Source organism: Apodemus sylvaticus, chromosome 1, assembly GCF_947179515.1.
Source record: "Apodemus sylvaticus chromosome 1, mApoSyl1.1, whole genome shotgun sequence".
NCBI lineage: Eukaryota > Metazoa > Chordata > Mammalia > Rodentia > Muridae > Apodemus > Apodemus sylvaticus.
In genome coordinates this window covers 135,049,664-135,067,707 of record NC_067472.1, presented here as the reverse complement: position 1 = coordinate 135,067,707, position 18,044 = coordinate 135,049,664, and the positions used below count along the sequence as shown (strand labels likewise).

Sequence of the window (18,044 nt, the reverse complement as noted above, 5' to 3'; positions counted from 1 at the left end):
CCACCAACAGCCACTCAGCTGCACAGGAGCCTGGGCCAGCTTGGGCCACAGGAAACCTACCTTACCCAACCCAAGCAAGAGCAGGAAATAAAACCCTGACAAAAAGTGGGCAAGACCGAGTCTGGAAAAGCTGCAGGAACTCCGGGAAGCCTGCAGACACCTTGGCTTCCTGGCCTTCCTCGCATAGCTCCTTTCTTCCTTCTCTGTCATACATGTAGGGCACCCACTGACCCAGGCTTAGAACACATCCTCCCACGCCACCAACCTCCTAATCTCGGCATCAGTGAAGCCCTCCACAAGGTCTTTGCGCACACTTCGGGGGCGCCCTCTGCGCTTCGGCTTCTTATCATCGTCAGAATCGTCCGTCTCACTCTCGGAAGCAGAAGACCTCTGGGCCTGCCTCTTAGACTCAGTGTCAGAATCACTGTCATTTGTCTGAGCCTGAGAAAGAGTAAGGACAAGCTGCACTTTAGCAAGTGTCAAGGCTGGGACGTAGATCGGCCCAGCCTATGTGTTAGTGCTCAGACTCCCATCATATGTGACAAGTTGGTTTCCTTAAAATGTCAGATGCCGGGTAATAGGGAGAAAAAACTGTCATACTTTCAGTGACCTTGCAATGATTAAGTGTACTGACTTTAAATTTTATACTGTAATATATAAGACACCCAGCATAAAACAGAAATTCCTAGGAAGCCTAATGACTTCTTTGTCTTTTTTTTCCTTTTGTGAAATAAGGTGACAGCCTCTTTAAGACAGGGCATCACAAGCATCAAATGCATCAGGAAATAATGTACTCAGAACTGTATAGCATGCAGTAGCAGCTGAACATGGGGTTATGCTGATTTACCAGAGTAGCAGGCAAGCCTAGTAACTCCAAAAAAATTGTTTTCTCATTTCAATAGCAACACTGTCTTGCCTGGTGCTGGTGAAAGACCCAGTAAGCTGTGCAGCCTGTGTGGATGCCCTATATCACTCACGCAATCTTTCACTAGTTAGACCCAGTACTGTGAACATTTAAGGACAAAAAGAATTGGAAAGATGAGGAAAGCAGCAATATGAACCAAACTGTCTAGCAGGACTGTCAGCAATCTTAACCTCAAAGTCAAAATAAAAACTTCTGTAAACTCAGAACTTTTCCAGTCATTTCCCAAAAAGCCAATCAGCAAAGACCAAGTAAAACGGCCCAAGGGTGTGCTTATGAGCTCTTCGTGTCTGCCCAGCGGGCCTGTGCAGGCCTCTGCCTGCTCCCCCCCCCCCCCCCTCCTGTGCAGGGCCTCTCTCTCCCTCCTGTGCAGGCCTCGCCCTGACTAGTCTACACTTGCAGCACACAGGACAGGCAGAAAGTGAACTTCGCTCTCCCTTCACCTTTTTAGTAGAACTGCGAATCCGGGGCAGCATGTAAATTTCTTCCAGCTCCTTCTGCCGCTCTTCCTCCTCCACTTTTTTCCTTTGCTCTTCGGGAATGATTTCATCCCAGTCCTTGTGAGGACGCTCTTCTAGCTCCTCCTCATCTTCCATCGTTGCAAAGTTGGCAACCTGAAAGACAAAGGACAACCCCGCCTGACGCTTCTCCACCTCCAAACACCATCTGCCAGGTATCAGCTAAATGAGGGGTTTTAATTTAGAACACTCTAATAGGACTCATAATATTATATAATCAAAATAATTTTTTTACTATTCTCACCTTTTATTCCCCCAAAATCAACCTGCCAAAGCTATCAGTTCATCAAAAATTTTACTAAAAATCAGGGAAATAGATGCAGAAAGATTAAAAACTGTTACGTTTACTGGAATACGTATTTTTCTCTTGCACACACTGACTGGGTAATTTAATTTGCTTAGACTGTATGAAGTGTCTGGCACACAGTAGTCAGCCATGACGATCTCACATCCATCTATGATGACCAGCAGCCAGTCCTCCGTCATCCCGTCACCCTGTCACCTTATTCACCTTTATTAAAAGTACAACCAGTAGCCGGGCGGTGGTGGCGCACGCCTGTAATCCCAGCACTCTAGGAGGCAGAGGCAGGCGGATTTCTGAGTTTGAGGTCAGCCTGGTCTACAGTGTGAGTTCCAGACAGCCAGGGCTACACAGAGAAACCCTGCCTCAGAAAAAAAAATTTAAAAAAGTCCAAAAAAAAAGTCTAGCCAGTCAAAGAAAGTATGTGCTCAAAAGCCCATTTTAATCTAGACGACATATTGTTTATTCACTACAAACACCGGAGGTGTCTGAGCTAAGACAAAATCAAATCAAAACTTTATGACTTGTAGTCAAAACTAACTCTTCAACTTTCTGTAAGGATATTTTGATGTTTACAATCAGACTTTTTAAATTTCAAGAAAAAAAGAGGCATAATTTCTGAGACTTTTATAAACTAACCATCTCATCGGTCTGTCTATTATTTTTGTGCAAACTAGTTATACTGTTTACAATAGTTTAAGTCTGGGGTTTTATATGAACTTGTTTATTTTTTTACACATGCACATCACTGCACATGTTGTAAAGGTCAGAGGACAACCTGGTAGAATCAGGTCTTCTCCCTCAACACTAAGCAGCTGACTGTGCCCAACACCATAGTAATCTTCAACTTTCTCTTGCATCTTTAACCTGCAGAGAATCAGCACTCTCCCCTGCATTTTGGAAACATTTGCTACTCTGATGATCCCCCAGCCTCCACACCAATCTCCCACCCTAGGATTGCCAAGTGACCCAGGTTCTCCAACAGTAGGTACTGGCTGGGCCAAGTCACATGGTCAGTGGCTCCACAGCAAAGAAACCATCTAGCTTTGTATCATGCTGTACCCTTCCCCCAGCCTGAGCGGGCTCATCCAACTTTGTTTATTTACCACAGTGGCCTAGCCCACCTGGGGTGGAGTCTCCAGTTTCCACATCCACAGTACTCCTGCATAAACAGGACAGCCTGCTGAAGCTGGTTTGGAAACAAGAACCCAGCTGAAACTAAGGATGGGTCTTTACCTACAGAAAGCAGAACTGGAGAATAAACTTCGAGCCTTGATCAGAACTTTTGTCTTGGCTCCATTTTTCTCTCATCCTTAATTCCTACCTTAATTCCAGCCTCCCTTTCAGGTACACCCAGTTTGCCCGTGACTGCTGGACACTCCCTACCAAGTCCTTCCCACATGCACTCCAGCCCACAGCTGTCCCGAGGCTTTCTGCCTCTCAGCAGAACTCAAGTCACAGACTTAATTCTCATATTCTCCCTCCACTGCACTACAGTAAGAAATTCCTTCTTTATGTTTTACCAGACACCACTAACAATCTCTTTATCGCCCCCTTGGGAGGGGAGGAATAGGAGAAAAAGAAAAGAGAGTAAGCAAGAAAGATAGGGAACAGAGAAATGTCTAACAGAATATCCCTCAGAAACAAAAATTTAAACCAGGTGCTGGTGGCATACACCTTTAATGGAGGCAAAAGCAGAGGCAAGCAGGCATATCTATGAGTTCAAGGCCAGCCTGGTCTAGAGAATGTCTGGAGGAGGTGGGGGAGTCTCCCAAGTCTAGCCTGCAATCCCCATGCCTTTGACTTCTGCTGGCGTCTGAAGCCATGAATGGCTCGTGTCCTTCCATACTTCTGGCCTTTTGCTTATCCTGCTGGCAACAGACTCTGTCTTCATCAGGGTCCTTCCCTCTGCCCGAGACTCCAGGAAGGATGGTTCACTTCAATGCTTACCGTTACTAAAGACAACAGTCCTAACATCCACACTCAGAGTGACACTGAGAGCAACTTAATTCAGGTAAGGGGGGAAGAGCAAGCCTCATACAAACACAGTGACTCGACAAAGGGAGCTGCGAGTTAGTAAGTCAGCTCTGACTATTCCCTCCCATGAGGTCTTCATACCTTAAACTGTGATAGCAGCTCATCTGTTGCACTAGTTGACACTTCATTCTCTCTTGTTTCAGCTAAACGCAAAATTTCATCTATATCCATTTCCTGAAGAACAAAAGTAACACAGATATAGTGGGAAAGCATCAGTTTCAGTATGTACTACAAACGTTAGGTGCACACAGGCTGCTTCCCTGCAACTCTAAACTACAGCCGCAGTCACATCTTTCAAACCTTACACTTCCTACTGGTATTCATTTATAGTCGTCAGGGAATTCTATGAAAGAAAAATATGGGGAGATACAGAGTCCTTCAAGGTTTTATCTGTTCCTCTTTAGTGTTGTAAAAGCTTTGAGCTTAGCAAGAAAAATTTGTTTTAAAAAAAGCCATATCCCTTCAAATAATTGCTTTCTTTATAAGAATCTCTAACAATGTATCTTTCCTAAAAAACTTAGATGCTCATAAAATAACCTTAAAAAAAATATTTTCCTAATAGTCATCTTTACTATAAAAGTGATGAGTTATACAACTATATTTTCTTACATATATAATATTTGGAAAATGTTCATTATTAATTATCCGCTTTTGCTCATGCTGGCCTATTCTTCCCTCTTCCAAAATACTCCTCCTTTGAATTTCATGTCTCATATATACACACACACACACACACATATATATGTATATATATATATATATACACACACACACATATACATATATGTTTACATACAAATATATAAAATACTTGGTTTTCTGAATCTGCCTCATTTCGCTTGATAACTTCCAGATTCACCAATTTTCCTACAAATGACATATTTTCTAGTATGTATAGACACAGGAGTTTTGTTAGCTATGCACCTATCAATGGACAGCCCGGCGGATTACGTAACTGGGAGCGTGATGAGTGCTACAGTGAGCTTGGCTGTGCAAGCATCTCTGGACACCTCACTGTGGCTCCTCAGGGTATCGTTCTGGGATGCTATAACTGGATCATATGGCAGCTCTGTTTTTAATTTTAAGAACCTTCATACTGACTCCCATGGTGGGAATCAGTGCTTAAAAAAGTAAACTCCCACGGTGGGAATCAGTGCTTACAAAAGTAAACTCCCACGCTCCAAGCGAGTTACCTGAGGCTCTGACTCCTCTCCTTCCATTTCTTTGAAGAGATCCTCTGCTCCAAATTTCAAAATAGCTGTCAGCTCCTCTTTATTAAAAGGATTTGAGCTGTAGGAATACAATAGAGTTGTGATCTCGTGTAAGTGGTTGGAGGAGGGATAGTTCAGTAGGTGAAGCATCTTACCACCAACCCTGAGACGGCTGCTTGCACTCAATCCCCAAGCCCACATCGGGGAAGGAGAAAACAAGTTGTCTTCTACCTCCACACTCAGACAGAGGCACAGTGCACCCCTCAACTCCCTCACAAGTAAATAAAAATGTGAAAAACTTTAAGAAGGACTAAAAAGTATGTATGGCTCAGTGGGCAAGAGCCTTTGCTGCTCTTCCAGAAGACCTGGGTTGGCTCCTAGCATGCACATGGTGACTCACAGTCACCTGTAACTCAAGTGACAAGTTCTGATGGCCTTCTGTGACATCTGCAGGAACCAGGCACACACATGGAATACATATATACATGAAAACCAAACACTCATATGCATAAAAAGTAACTGAGCATCTTTCATGTTTTTAAAGAATGTCAATTATGCACTCTGGATCTGGACTTCCGTGTGTAAACCTTTTGCAAAAGGGGACAAATGAACAAAAGTTAATTCTGCCCCAAGAACAATGATGCCTCAAATTCTGCATTAATAACTCAGAGTTTGCAATGAGTCTAAAAACTCAGTTACTGTCCTGCAAAGATAATAACACATGCTTTTTTTTCCTGCCCTTTGTCTCAGGAAGTCACCTCATCTTCACCAAGAACTTCATCCTTCTCACCTCTTGTCCAAAACAGATCAACTTGTCTGATTTAGGCTCTTCTTAAACAGAAAATTATCTCAAAACAGCCTACTTATAAAGACCAACTTGACTTCATCATAAATACACTGTAGTGTAATCCACAGCTAATCACAGTATAAAGTACACAGTACTGACCCTCTATGTCCTTTTGCCTGTTTGTTCAGTTTGAAAAGGCACAACAACCCTCACAGTATTTTTACTATCAGTAACAGCACAGGAGCTGCTTCTGTCCAAAGGCATCCTGGCACAGTTGGAGGTGACTCTGTGCTACACTGAGAAGCAACTGACAACATGGCCCACACTTCTGCTGCTGCGTCACGTTGCATGTTGAGCCAGAAGCAAAGACAAAAGAGAATCGCAAAACAAAAATAAGGGACCATCCAGATGGCTCAGTTGGCAAGAGCCTCTGTCCAAACTTGATCCCCAGAAACCACATGGTAAAGCAGAGTACCGATGCTTGCCTCTGACCTCTCCTGGTCATGTGTGTACTGCCTGTGGAAAAGTCTATCTATCAGAGCTGTGGCCCATGCTGGTGGGAACCATCGGACGCCCTGTCTCACCATTTTCCTGGCACTTACTTGGATCTTCCTGAGTTGTTTTCAAGAACTGTCCTGCCAGTGGTATCCATGCGCTGAATCACCAGATGGTCCAACACCATCTTCTTTTTGGCTCGTTCTATGATCTCCTCTTCCACAGTCCCCTTTGTAACCAGACGGTAAATATTCACCTGTAAGAAGAAGAAATGTTATGTTTATTCCTGTTTCAAGCTAAAGTTATTGAAGTCAAAAATCCAGGGAAGGTCACTTTGGTTTCCTGTCTCACAGGACGACATCTTGCCAGCCCCAGTCAGTGAATGGTGGGTGCAGAAGGTATATTCCTGGGCAGGCTAAATGCTTAAGGAAAAGAGCTTCGAAAGAGAGCACAGCCTTGTTCTTAACAAACATCTTCCAACAACAAACACTAAATCACTGGTCACATATGAATGTGTAAGTTAGCCAATAGGAAAGCAGTCTTTGAGACCCATAAACAAAACAAAAGCAAAAGCCCACGCCTGTGCTTTTCCAGCATGCTGCAGGGTTACACTGTCGAGGAGAATAAAACTAAGTGCCCTATTACTGGACTCCTTAGCCACACTCCTAAGCGGTGAGGCTGCTCCTCATTCACCTTTCTTGGTGAATGCGTCACTCACGGCATACTTCTCCCACAGAAGTAGGCTAAGAGTCCACAGTAGGACCATCTGAGGTGGAAGCAGTGGGGAACCAGGCACGTATACAGTGATGGGCAAGGGTAAACCTCCACCTGCTGCCCCGTCTCCACTGACCTGCTTCTTCTGGCCAATTCTGTGTGCTCGGGCTTGTGCCTGCAAGTCGTTCTGGGGGTTCCAGTCAGAGTCAAAGATGACGACTGTGTCCGCTGAAGCCAAATTGATTCCCAGGCCGCCAGCCCGTGTGGAGAGCAGGAAACAGAAGTCCTGTACACAATGCAATACACTACTTTATGCAGTGGCCTTCTGAGAGACACTCTCACACTCCAATAAGCCCTCACACCTGGAAACCCCTGCAGGTGTGAAGAAAAGTGAGATATGATGGACAAACTTTATGGAGGCTAAAAGGAGCTCAAGGACTGAGACACAGGCATCTTCATTTGATTAAGAGGAAGTGTCAGTTTGGGGAACAAAAGAGGAAGGCTGACTCTAGTAAGGCAACAGGGACAGGGAATTCACTCCCCACCTAAAACTAGTGTATGCAACAAGTTAACAAAAGTACCACACCAACTCAGTCTTCTTGGAAACTGTTGTTAGCAAGCGACCCAAATGCAAGGTAGTTAGTGTACACAGACACACTGCACTGTGTATGCACACCCACTCAATGGGCTGATGAGAAAACCAGCAACACTGCATGAATCAGGACTGCTAGAAGCTCGGGAGCCTCCATCACCACAAAGGATGCCAGTAAAAAGGCAGAAATTCCTTGTCCCTGGGGTAAGGAACCACTGGGTGCCAAAGGCCATGCTCTACTGTCTTCCAGTGTGCATAGAGTAAGAGACTGGATGGGGGTAGTATACCTGCTTAATAGGTGAGTGCTCAGGAAAACATATGGGCAGAGGGAAAGTAAACTGTATACCTAGGTTTTAAAAAAAAAAGCCTAAAATATCACTATTTTCAGAGCATCTTATCTGTATCAAAAAGTAACACTTCTTTTTCTGTACACTGTGTATGTGTTGTGTGTGTGTGTGTGTGTGTGTGTGTGGTGTGGGCCATTTCAGGGGCCTACAAAAGTTAATGCCTTTTTTGTTTTTTGTTTTTTGTTGTTGTTAATGCCTTTTAAGTACAAATCTACCACTCAAAAAATGGTCTGGGGAAAGTGTGGTGGCATACACCTATAATTTGGCACTCAGGAAGAAGAGGCAGGAGAATCAGGGAGTCAAAGCCATCCTCAATTATATACTGAGTTTGACTGACACCAGCCTGGGCTATAAGGGACTCTGTCTCTAAAAACAAAACAAACCAAAATGAATTAGTAAATGAATAAACAAACTGCTGACTTGGGGAATGCACTTCAAAAACTGAGTCTATTTACCACATGATAGAGATAGATTAGAGAGGTAGGTAGACAGACGACAGAAGGAACAGAAAGAACAGAGAGCGCTTCACAGTCATAATCGACAGCATTAAGCAATGAAAACACAAAGAGGGAGACAACTATCTTGCAAGAATTTTAAATAATCACAATAATAATCAGCAACAACAGATAGTTCAGGGTAAGATGCCTAAAACTATAAATATAAGCCAAACACTAAACTATCTCATAAGCAATTTTCATGTCAAAAGGACTAACATAAACTGTGTGGTGTTTATGTCTATTGTCAAAGTGATAGGTTTAAGAAGATTATGAAGCTTGATGCTGCTGAGATGGGAGTGTGTGCCCAGGGACCAGATAACTGTAAGTTATTTTAGGGAAATGAACAAAATGCAAAATCATTTTTAAATGGTCGTTATTTTGTAACTATTTCAAATGATAATAACATGGCTAAAGAAATCGCAGGAACTGGACAGATGGCTCAGAGTTCAGAGCACCTGCTGTTCTTGTGGGACAGTTCAGTCCCTGGTACCTCCACATCAGTTCACAACCATTCATAACTTCACTTCTAAGGAATCCAACCCCCTCGTCAGGCCTCCTGTAGAGGGGTGCCAGGCACCAGGCACATGCGCAGTACACACACATACATATAGGCTAAGGAGTTATTCACATGGAATAAGAATAGTAGAGGCGTGGGGAAAAAATCCTGGGCTGGGAATATACCTTGGTGGTAGTGTGCTTGTCTGGCATGCACAGGGACCTGGGTTTGATCCCCTTAGAGGTGTGGGGTCAGGGGAGAGTTTCCTTTAGTGACATGAGAAAACTTGTCCAAGTATAATTATGACAAAAGCAGACAAAGTCACATAGAGCATGATTACAGGAAGGTAAGTGGATGAGACAGACTTCGATCTGTACAGATGTAGCACGCGGTGTGTGGAGACTGAGGCACTGGGGCGAAGGCTGCACTAAGACTGCTTCGCCATCCACAACAGCCAAAAATGGGCAGGTGACATTGTTCCCACAAGTGTAAGATTAATTTTAAAAGGGTACAGAATGTCAGAGAAACCATATTTATTTTATATATGGCTCTCAGAGAGAATGAGAATCAAAAAATAAAACTACACACAAATTAAACCTCAGATTTTCTCTGACAAGAAAATGAAACATTTAACTTGCATCGGTGCTATCTGTGATAAACACTATAATAAAGAAATTATTGGACTTTATTGAGTGCCTATTTCGTGCTAAGAGATGTGACCAGTACTGTGATCACCACTTCTTAACCTCATGCGCTATTACAAAGCAGAGCTTTGTGATTTCAGTTAAAGAAATAGGAGGGGAAGAGGGATAGTCTCCTGACTCAACTCCTCAGCTTTGGTCCCTAATTATCAGCCCCCCTCAGCACATCTAAGATTTAGATGACAGAAGTATCCAAAACAGTAGTTCACTAAGACCACCTACAAAGACTAGAATTGGGCCACTGTGCACACCCCACCTGGGTCCCGCACCCCGCCTGTGTACGGAGGCTGACACCACTGTTCCCCTTGTCTTACATGTTACCAGCTTCACTCACATCAAAATTCTTTTCCCACACTTCTAGCTCTGTCATCTGACCAACTGATATGCAGATATAAATGTACTCAGGGTTTCTAACTTGGTTAAAGACGCTCTAATATAGGTGTATCCAAAACAAAACACTAGGCAAAACCAATTCCAAGCAGGACATTAAGTAATGTAAAGCTATAGCAGAGAAAGAACATTAGGCTACATCACACCAAGAGGTTAATATAACTCAAACTTGGCAAACATACTACTTAAGCATCAGTTCCAGAAAAATATAGATAAGAACCTTAGACAGCATGTGTATCAAAGTTAATTCTGCTGGCTTGGTCCATCATGCCCTTGCCTTCCTGTTCTTTCAAACCCATAAAATTGGTAAGCCAGTAGAAAGCATCACTAGTTCAGTCTAAGGAAGCTACGAAAGCCTGGACATGCCTGCCCAGTGAGGAACAACAAAACCAGGCATCTGGTGGAACAGGAGAGCATCCTGTTCTCTTGTCTAGACAGGGCAGGGCTGCTACAGAATGTCTCTGAAGCATAATGTGATAAGCTGGAAAGACGCCCCATATACAAAGTCCAAGTTACTCAGAATGAAAGCCATGCATAATGTACCTCAGACCCATCTGCATTGAAGTGATCCAATGCCTGTTTTCGGATTTCTCCCTTGATAGAACCATCCAGGCGCTGTAAAAAGAAACCACAAGAAAGATTTTGAGTGAGGAAGACAAGCCACACTCAGAATAGAACATCAAGCTTGCAACCTTCAACTCCCAGACTGCACGGAGTAAAAATAACTAGGAAGATCTAGCAAGTGCTCGGAAGGCATGTGTAAACAGCGGGGTTGCTGCGACCTCTGCTCTCCGGTTACAGACGCGAGGTCACAAGTTCCTAATTCAAAGGCTGTCTAGGCTGACCCAAGGATCAGACTGTCTACCAAAACCTACAAGGAAAGACACCCAGCCCATGTGCTGAGGAGACAGTAATTCTAGTCACTTAGTAAGTGGCTCCTTCAGAAAAACAATATATTTTTGGCAACATAGCTTTTTAACATTAAATGCTATACAAAACAAAACAAAAACAAAAAACAGCACATTTGGAAGCTACTGAAAATATTCAAAATTAATTGACTATATATGCCAGCTTTTTCTAAAATTTACATCTGAAAACACTATAAACTATTTAAATAGTAAAACTGTATCATCAACTTAAGCCTCAGTGACTCGTGCATATAATTTTTTATTAGAAGATAGATCACTTCAAGGTACTTGATAGTTACCATACTGAAAGTATTCAGTACATACAAAGCAAATACTGAAGTTTGTACATAAAGGCACTCAGCACACACAACGACTTTCACACTTCATCCCTTCCAATGAAACCCTGGTTTACCAAAGGTCAAACTGCCCCAAGCAGACTCTGCCGAGACCTATACCCCTCCCTGCCAGGCCGTGAGAGGCACAGCACTAAACACCAGGCACACATGTGGGAGCTGCTGACTTTACAGTACATCTGCACAGAGACTAGAAAAGAGAATTTGCAAAGGCAGGTTCACAGCAATGTCTGAAGTAAGAAATCCTTCCTATAAAGTCCACTACAGAAGCATCAAGCAGCTCTGCTGAGAAATCACTACCACTTGTTTCACGAACTCCTCCAGCTTGGCTCCCGGCCTCAAACCAAGGCCACACTCTACAGGGTTAAGATAACACAACACTACCTCTTTTCTTCTTAGAATCTGAGATTCTATATCAGGTTCGCACTTACTCCAATATACTTTGACAACAGACAAAAACAGATAGCACAGATACTTTTCTGAGGTAAAAAGCCTCAGGATCTGAGCTAGAGCTCAGATGCCATGGTGGAGAGAGAAACAACTCCTCACAGTTACCCTCTCATCTCCATTCGGGAGCCATGGCACACACACGCCTGTGCATGTGCCCTCATCCATTTATCCTCTCTAATAAAGACCTGTTGCCAGGCAAAGTGGCATATACATATACATATACATATACATATACATATACATATTAAGTGTCCTTAATCCCAGAACTTGGAAGACATAGGCAGGTATGTGAGTTCAAGGCCAGCCTAGCCTACATAGTAAAAATTCTAGGACAGCCAGGGCTACACAGTGAGATCCTATCTCAAAAAACCAAAACACAAACAACAACAACAAAAAGTTTGCTTTTTAAAAATTATGACCTTAACATGTTCGTTATCATCAGAGTAATCTAAAGGCAAGAAGAAAAACTGAGGTCTTCCTGGAGCCTTAATCTTAGACATCTGGTAGGAGAGTCACTGAGCCGTCTTACCTGGAAAGGATAGTGTTTGATAGTCAGGTACTCAGCCAGGATGTCCAGCATCCTCACCATCTGAGAGAAGATAAGGACTCTGTTCCCCCTTTCTCGGAGTCTTGTCAACAGTTTGTCTAACAGAATCAGCTTCCCACTGCTCCTAATTAGGGACTGAAGATTCAGAAGACATCTCACTCTTTATGTTCAAACATGGCGCTCTTTAAAAATGGTGCCCACAGTACTGTGTGCTTCCCTCGTTGTTACTTGAGTTTCCTCATCACTCTTGTTCATCTGGAGACAAGGTCTCACTATGTAGCTCACATGAACCTTGACAAGCTGTGCTCAAACTTAAGGCACTTCTGCCTCCAGCACATCCCCAAACAGCCCTGTTATATCCACCTCAATGCCACACCACTACTGACGTCTGGCTTTTCTTGTAGTTTTGAAAGCTTCCTTTTACACTCCTTGATGGGTAATCAAGGAAAGAAGGAATACTTATACTTAAAATGAAAATCTACCCCAGCCCTGACTCACTCCAGGGAGGTGAGCACAGGCGAGAGGAGGTGCGCACCTGAAGGACCTCCTGGCCGGTGTCCCTCTCGCTGTCCTCGGGAGCTTTGATCAGGTAGCAGTGGTTGCAGCACTTTTTCAGCTCCATCACAATGTTGAGGAAGCCTGACGTGCTGCCTCTTGTTCCTTTGGCAAGAGCCTTGTAATTCCTGGTCAGGATCCATCTGCAAATAGAAAACATTAATTTAAGTAAGCAGAGCTTACAGTGCTGTAGGAAATAAAAGCAAAAAGACAGATTTTTACTTTCTGTCTCCTGTCACCTAAACATGATCCTGCACATCTCCAGGAAATGAAAAGGTCAATGATTGAACCAGGTATATCAACCTCACTGATCACAGGAAATCTAAAAAACAATTGTAGAAGGCTACAGACACAGTCATGTGTGTGTGTGTGTGTGTGTGTGTGTGTGTGTGTGTGTGTGTGTGTGTGTGTAAAAATAAGGAATTATCACTGAGGGACTCCTATTTCAATTTTTAAAACTGTCATTTAACAGTAAGACTGGTTAAGTTAAATATACTGTAAGAGGACATGATGGTGTATACACTTGTAATCCCAGCACTCAGCAGGCTGAGGCAAGAGGATTATCAGCTCAGTCAACATGGGCATATATGAATATATATGTGTGTGTGTGTGTGTGTGTATTCATTATATGTATTCATTATAACTGATTGTAAAGGAGTATTTCTATTGTAAAAAAGGTAAGTATATTCTTTTATATAAAAACTTGGAATGATAGAAGAAAGATTCATGTAATATGGTATGTATATGTATATGTATATACCTTAGTAATAAACTCCAAAATGTTCAAAGTACTTTGATCTGAGTAACAGTATATGTCTTTATATTTCTCTTAATAATCACATTTTTGGGAATGTATCTCAAAATATTAACTACATTATCATTTATGAATCCAAAGTATTTGAAAAATCCTTTGAAAGCGCCCAAGTGAGCAGAGACTGGGATAAATACACTGCCTTTCCACACTCAAATGAAACAGTCAGAACTCCCAGATGAGGGCACCTGGATGGTGCCCAGCTGGGATCCCGTCCTTTATCCCAGCACTCAGGAGGCCGAGTCTAGAGGAGTATCAAAGCCAGGCCACAGGAGAGACAACACAGTGAGAGAGAGCCTGTTAAAGGGATGGATGGGGAGAAGTGGGAGCAGACAGAAATGGTAGGTCTGTAACACCAGCAATTAAGATGCTGAGGGAGAAGGAAGGAGATCTGAAAACTAGCCAAACCCACAAAGAGAAAGTATGGTACTATTTAGTTGTAAAGAATTCATTAAAATTTTATCCACAAAGAGAACCCCTAGGCCTCAAGTATGCAATCTCCAAGTACCATCCTCCAGTAAACTAGTAGGTGAAACTCCTTAAGTGAATGACATGAATATGGTACACTCTACCATTTAGAGAACAAAGCAGCCTTCAACTATAAGGTTAGCACTCCTAAGCTACATCTGAATTCCAAACTCCAAAACGTGGATGAACATGATGCCACAGATGGACATTCCACACCAGACCTTATGCAGAACCTAGGCGAATGCAGGGACACTAACAATATGTATGAAGTGTGCATGTGTATACATGAGCACACAGAAACATTCATACACACACGACTTACAAAGCCAGAATGTACTGAAACACAGCACTAAGGAGATTAAAGAAGCATCAGTTTGAACCCACACTGTGCTCCATGCAAAGCTCCATCTTAAAAAGGTAACATTCACAAAGTCGGGGTTTAAGGAACGCATGAGGAGCCATGCAGCCAATACACCAAACAAAGAGCTATGTAGATCCTGAAACAAACAAAGTATCATGGCTGTATCTGTGTATGAGTGTGTATATATGTGTTCCAACTGAGGAACATAAATATTCCGTGGACATATTAAACTGTTAAGAAATTATCAACTACTTTTAGGCATGATAACAGGGCAAAGTTTTGAAGAATAAGCAGTCTTTCTAGGACTGAAGAGAAGGCTCACAGGTTTAGACCAGTGGTGCTCTTCCAGAGGATCAGGGTTCATTCAATTCCCAGCACCTGACATTTCATAACTTCCTGAAGTTTCGGGGGCTCCAACAATTTCACAGACATACATGCAGGCAAAACATGAATGCACAAGAAATAAGATTTAAAAAAATAAATTATTTTAAGTAAAAGAAGTCTCTTTCTTTCAGAGACATACAATAAACTGGAATACAAGAACAGGTATTGGTGAACTAAGAAAGGCCTGAAGCTTGGTTAGGAGCAGATGACAAGTTACCATACTAATTTGTTTATATAATAATAATATTTCTACAAGACAAATGGGCTACATATAGCACAGCAGTAAGTGTTGTCCAGCGCGTGTGAGGTCCCGGGTTTCCTATCCAGACACATACATAAGCACATACACAAATGCATCCTATTCATGAAATAACTGTGGGTGCCCATAACAAGCATATCTGATGCTGCCATCTATGCAGACTCACTATTTTCTAATTTCTGTACAGTACATTAAGGCAACAATCGGGACTTGTCTAAGCCACTTGGAAGACTAGAAAGGAAGGGTTGCTCGCTCTGTCCCACGGGTGAGTGCTGCCTCTCCGCAGCTCTCCTTTCACACGCACACGCATATCTTACATGACTGTGCATAATGACTTGTTTCTAGCCATACAAGGCTTCTGGAAGGGCTAGGTTCCATTCATCTTCTGATCGAAAATGAATTTCAACTTGAATCTGCATTGAGTTTCTAGACAAAGCTCAGTGATCTCTAGGGAGCCGAGGCCAGGCAGAGGTGCACAGACAGTCTGTCTCTCAAAGAACAGAACACTTTACCACTGAGTACTTGCCAAGATTTGCAAGGTTCTAGGCTTAATTTAAAAAAAAAAGAAAGAAAAGAAGGGAGGAAAGAGAGGGAGAGAGAGAGGGAGGAAGGGAGGGGAGAAGGAGGAGGAAGAAAGACAAGGAAAGGCAAGGAAGGCAACACCTCTGTTGAGGTTTTACAAAATCATCTGCCTCTTGGCAGGAACTTACTTATAATACTGTTTCTGAAGGGCTGACATCTCCACCCTGAGAATCTGCTCCACTTTGGCAGGAAGGGATTTCTCCACATCTTTTTTGACTCTTCGAAGAAGAAAAGGCTCTAGTACCTTATGAAGACTCTGGTAGCCGTTCTCTCTCCCTTTCCCATGGTCTTCTTCAAAATCTTCCCAGAACTCAAACCTACAGGGGAAATTGTCATGTTAGTTACACACAGGGAAGAACTGATCTAGGGGTAGAGGGAAAAACTCAATCTGTCCTACCAGAAAAGGCAAAATTTGCCCATCACTGAATCTTCAATAAAAGAGTAATTCTTCTTCAATAAAAATGTAATTTTCATTGTAATACATCTTCAATAAAAATGTAATTCTAAAATTTCTAAAAGGAACAAGATGGCTGGGCGGGTAGAAATGTGCTACCTGACAGGAGGAAGCAGCTGAGCTCAGCCCTCAGCACTGCCTGGGTCCTGCTAACTCGGCATGGGCAACTAGCTGCTTCCTGCCCTGCCACCGGCTCCCCAGACATGAGGGGCTGTGTGCTACAACACACAGCCAAAAGAAACCCTCCCTGAGCTGCTTTGCCAGGTACTCTGTCGGAAATTATGTAAAAGAACTAAATAATACGGCCACTAGTGACTGTCATCTCTAGGGAAGGAAAAAAGGATCCAGTTAACTGACAAGGAACAAAGAACAACACTGAGAAAAGACACATGGTGCTGGAGAGATGGTGCGGCAGTGAGAACAAAGGACACTATGAAAGGACACTGATGAAAAGACATGTGCCAGGAAGGAGACAGTCCGCTCGGTCTGTGCTCATTCCTCCATTCCCAAGGAAGATCCTGGGAAGGAACATCTGGAGACATTTTTTAGTTGTGACAACTGGACAGGAGCGGGCAAACTCCAAGAATGCTACTAGACATCCTACAAAACACATGACCCAGGGCAGCTCGAGTGGGGGAGGGGGTGTCCAGAACTACCCAAACAGCAACCTTGGCAAAGGTGAGAGGCCAGTGGCACAGACAGACCTGAAGGAGGGGAGTGGACGGGTGCACAGGGACTCTCCCCAGAAATACTGCAGCGAGGAAGCAGCAGAAAGAGCAGGAGGAAGGAAGGGGAAGTAAGAGAGAGGAAGGGAGAACATCCTCCTTATAAAGTTTCCTTAAAGACAATTCTGTGTCAACCAAAAATTCTACCACAGACAGTATCCTAAGTTTACAACCTAAGGAGAATTTAGGTAAGTCAGCATTAACCTAAAGATTAGGCTAGAATACACAAACGCTAGAGAATCCACAAAGAAATAATTTTAAAATAATAATATTAACTAGTAGAGAAATAAAATAGTACACTGAAAGTATAAATACTAGGCAGTAAAGGACAATGGGAATAAGTAGCTAAATGACAGGAAGGGGTTCAACTATATTATTTATATACAAGAAACTGCCTCAACTTAAGCAAAAAGGAAAAAAAAAACAAAAATTGTACCTATCATTTCACTCCAACCAACTCTATTCAACAACGTTCTACAGTATAAGTTAGACAAGATATAAAAAGCATTCACGTGAGAAAGACATTTAAAAGCCTGTACTTGCAGAAATATGATCCTCTAAGTAAAAATACAAAGAAAATTGGTAACAAAGGGAAAGTTACAGGAACAAGATTATAAATATGAATATGATAAATATGTAACCATCAACTGTAGCCCTGTTTTCTCCCTGTAGCTCTAGATTCTAGCCGTGGCTCTGTATCTTAACTATAGCTCTGTACTCAACTGTACCTCTAGGCCAATGGTTCTCGACCCTTTAATACACAGCCCGTGATGTACCGATCCCCAAACAAAAAATGACTTTCATTGCTACTTCCCAACTGTAATCTTGCTAGTGCTATGAATGGTAATGTAATTATGTGTGTCTTAGACAACCCTTGTGAAAGAGCTGTTCAACTCCCAAAGGGGTCTTGAGCCACTGCTCTAGACTCTGGAGGTCTCTATTTAACGGTAGCTCTAAACTCTACTTATGCTCGACTGTAACACTAGACTGACTCTGTATCTGTGCTCAGCTGTAGGTCTAACTGTTGCTCTAAACTCTAGTACAGTCTAAATGAGGTGAAAAGGAGGACTCAGGTGTACAATTAGCTCAGCAGAGAGCACTGACCCACCTAGTCATCACATACACACTCACACACACTCTCACGGTCCTAGATTTTATCCCTAGCATCTTACCAAAACA

General features: G+C 42.8%; 1 protein-coding gene across 6 annotated transcripts in view; it reads right to left on the bottom strand.

Moving 5' to 3' along the window:
* Chd2 (chromodomain helicase DNA binding protein 2) overlaps positions 1-18,044 on the bottom strand; it is a 113,009-nt gene that overhangs the window by 39,895 nt on the left and 55,070 nt on the right. For all 6 annotated transcript variants that reach the window (XM_052160676.1, XM_052160684.1, XM_052160703.1 and 3 more), the window contains 10 exons: positions 15,815-16,003; positions 12,802-12,964; positions 12,249-12,401; positions 10,552-10,623; positions 7,122-7,271; positions 6,379-6,527; positions 4,972-5,068; positions 3,860-3,952; positions 1,366-1,536; positions 266-441 (listed from right to left, as the gene is read on the bottom strand). In XM_052160676.1, coding sequence (XP_052016636.1) covers positions 266-441; positions 1,366-1,536; positions 3,860-3,952; positions 4,972-5,068; positions 6,379-6,527; positions 7,122-7,271; positions 10,552-10,623; positions 12,249-12,401; positions 12,802-12,964; positions 15,815-16,003 — 1,413 coding nt within the window. The remainder of the gene's footprint in view (positions 1-265; positions 442-1,365; positions 1,537-3,859; positions 3,953-4,971; positions 5,069-6,378; positions 6,528-7,121; positions 7,272-10,551; positions 10,624-12,248; positions 12,402-12,801; positions 12,965-15,814; positions 16,004-18,044) is intronic.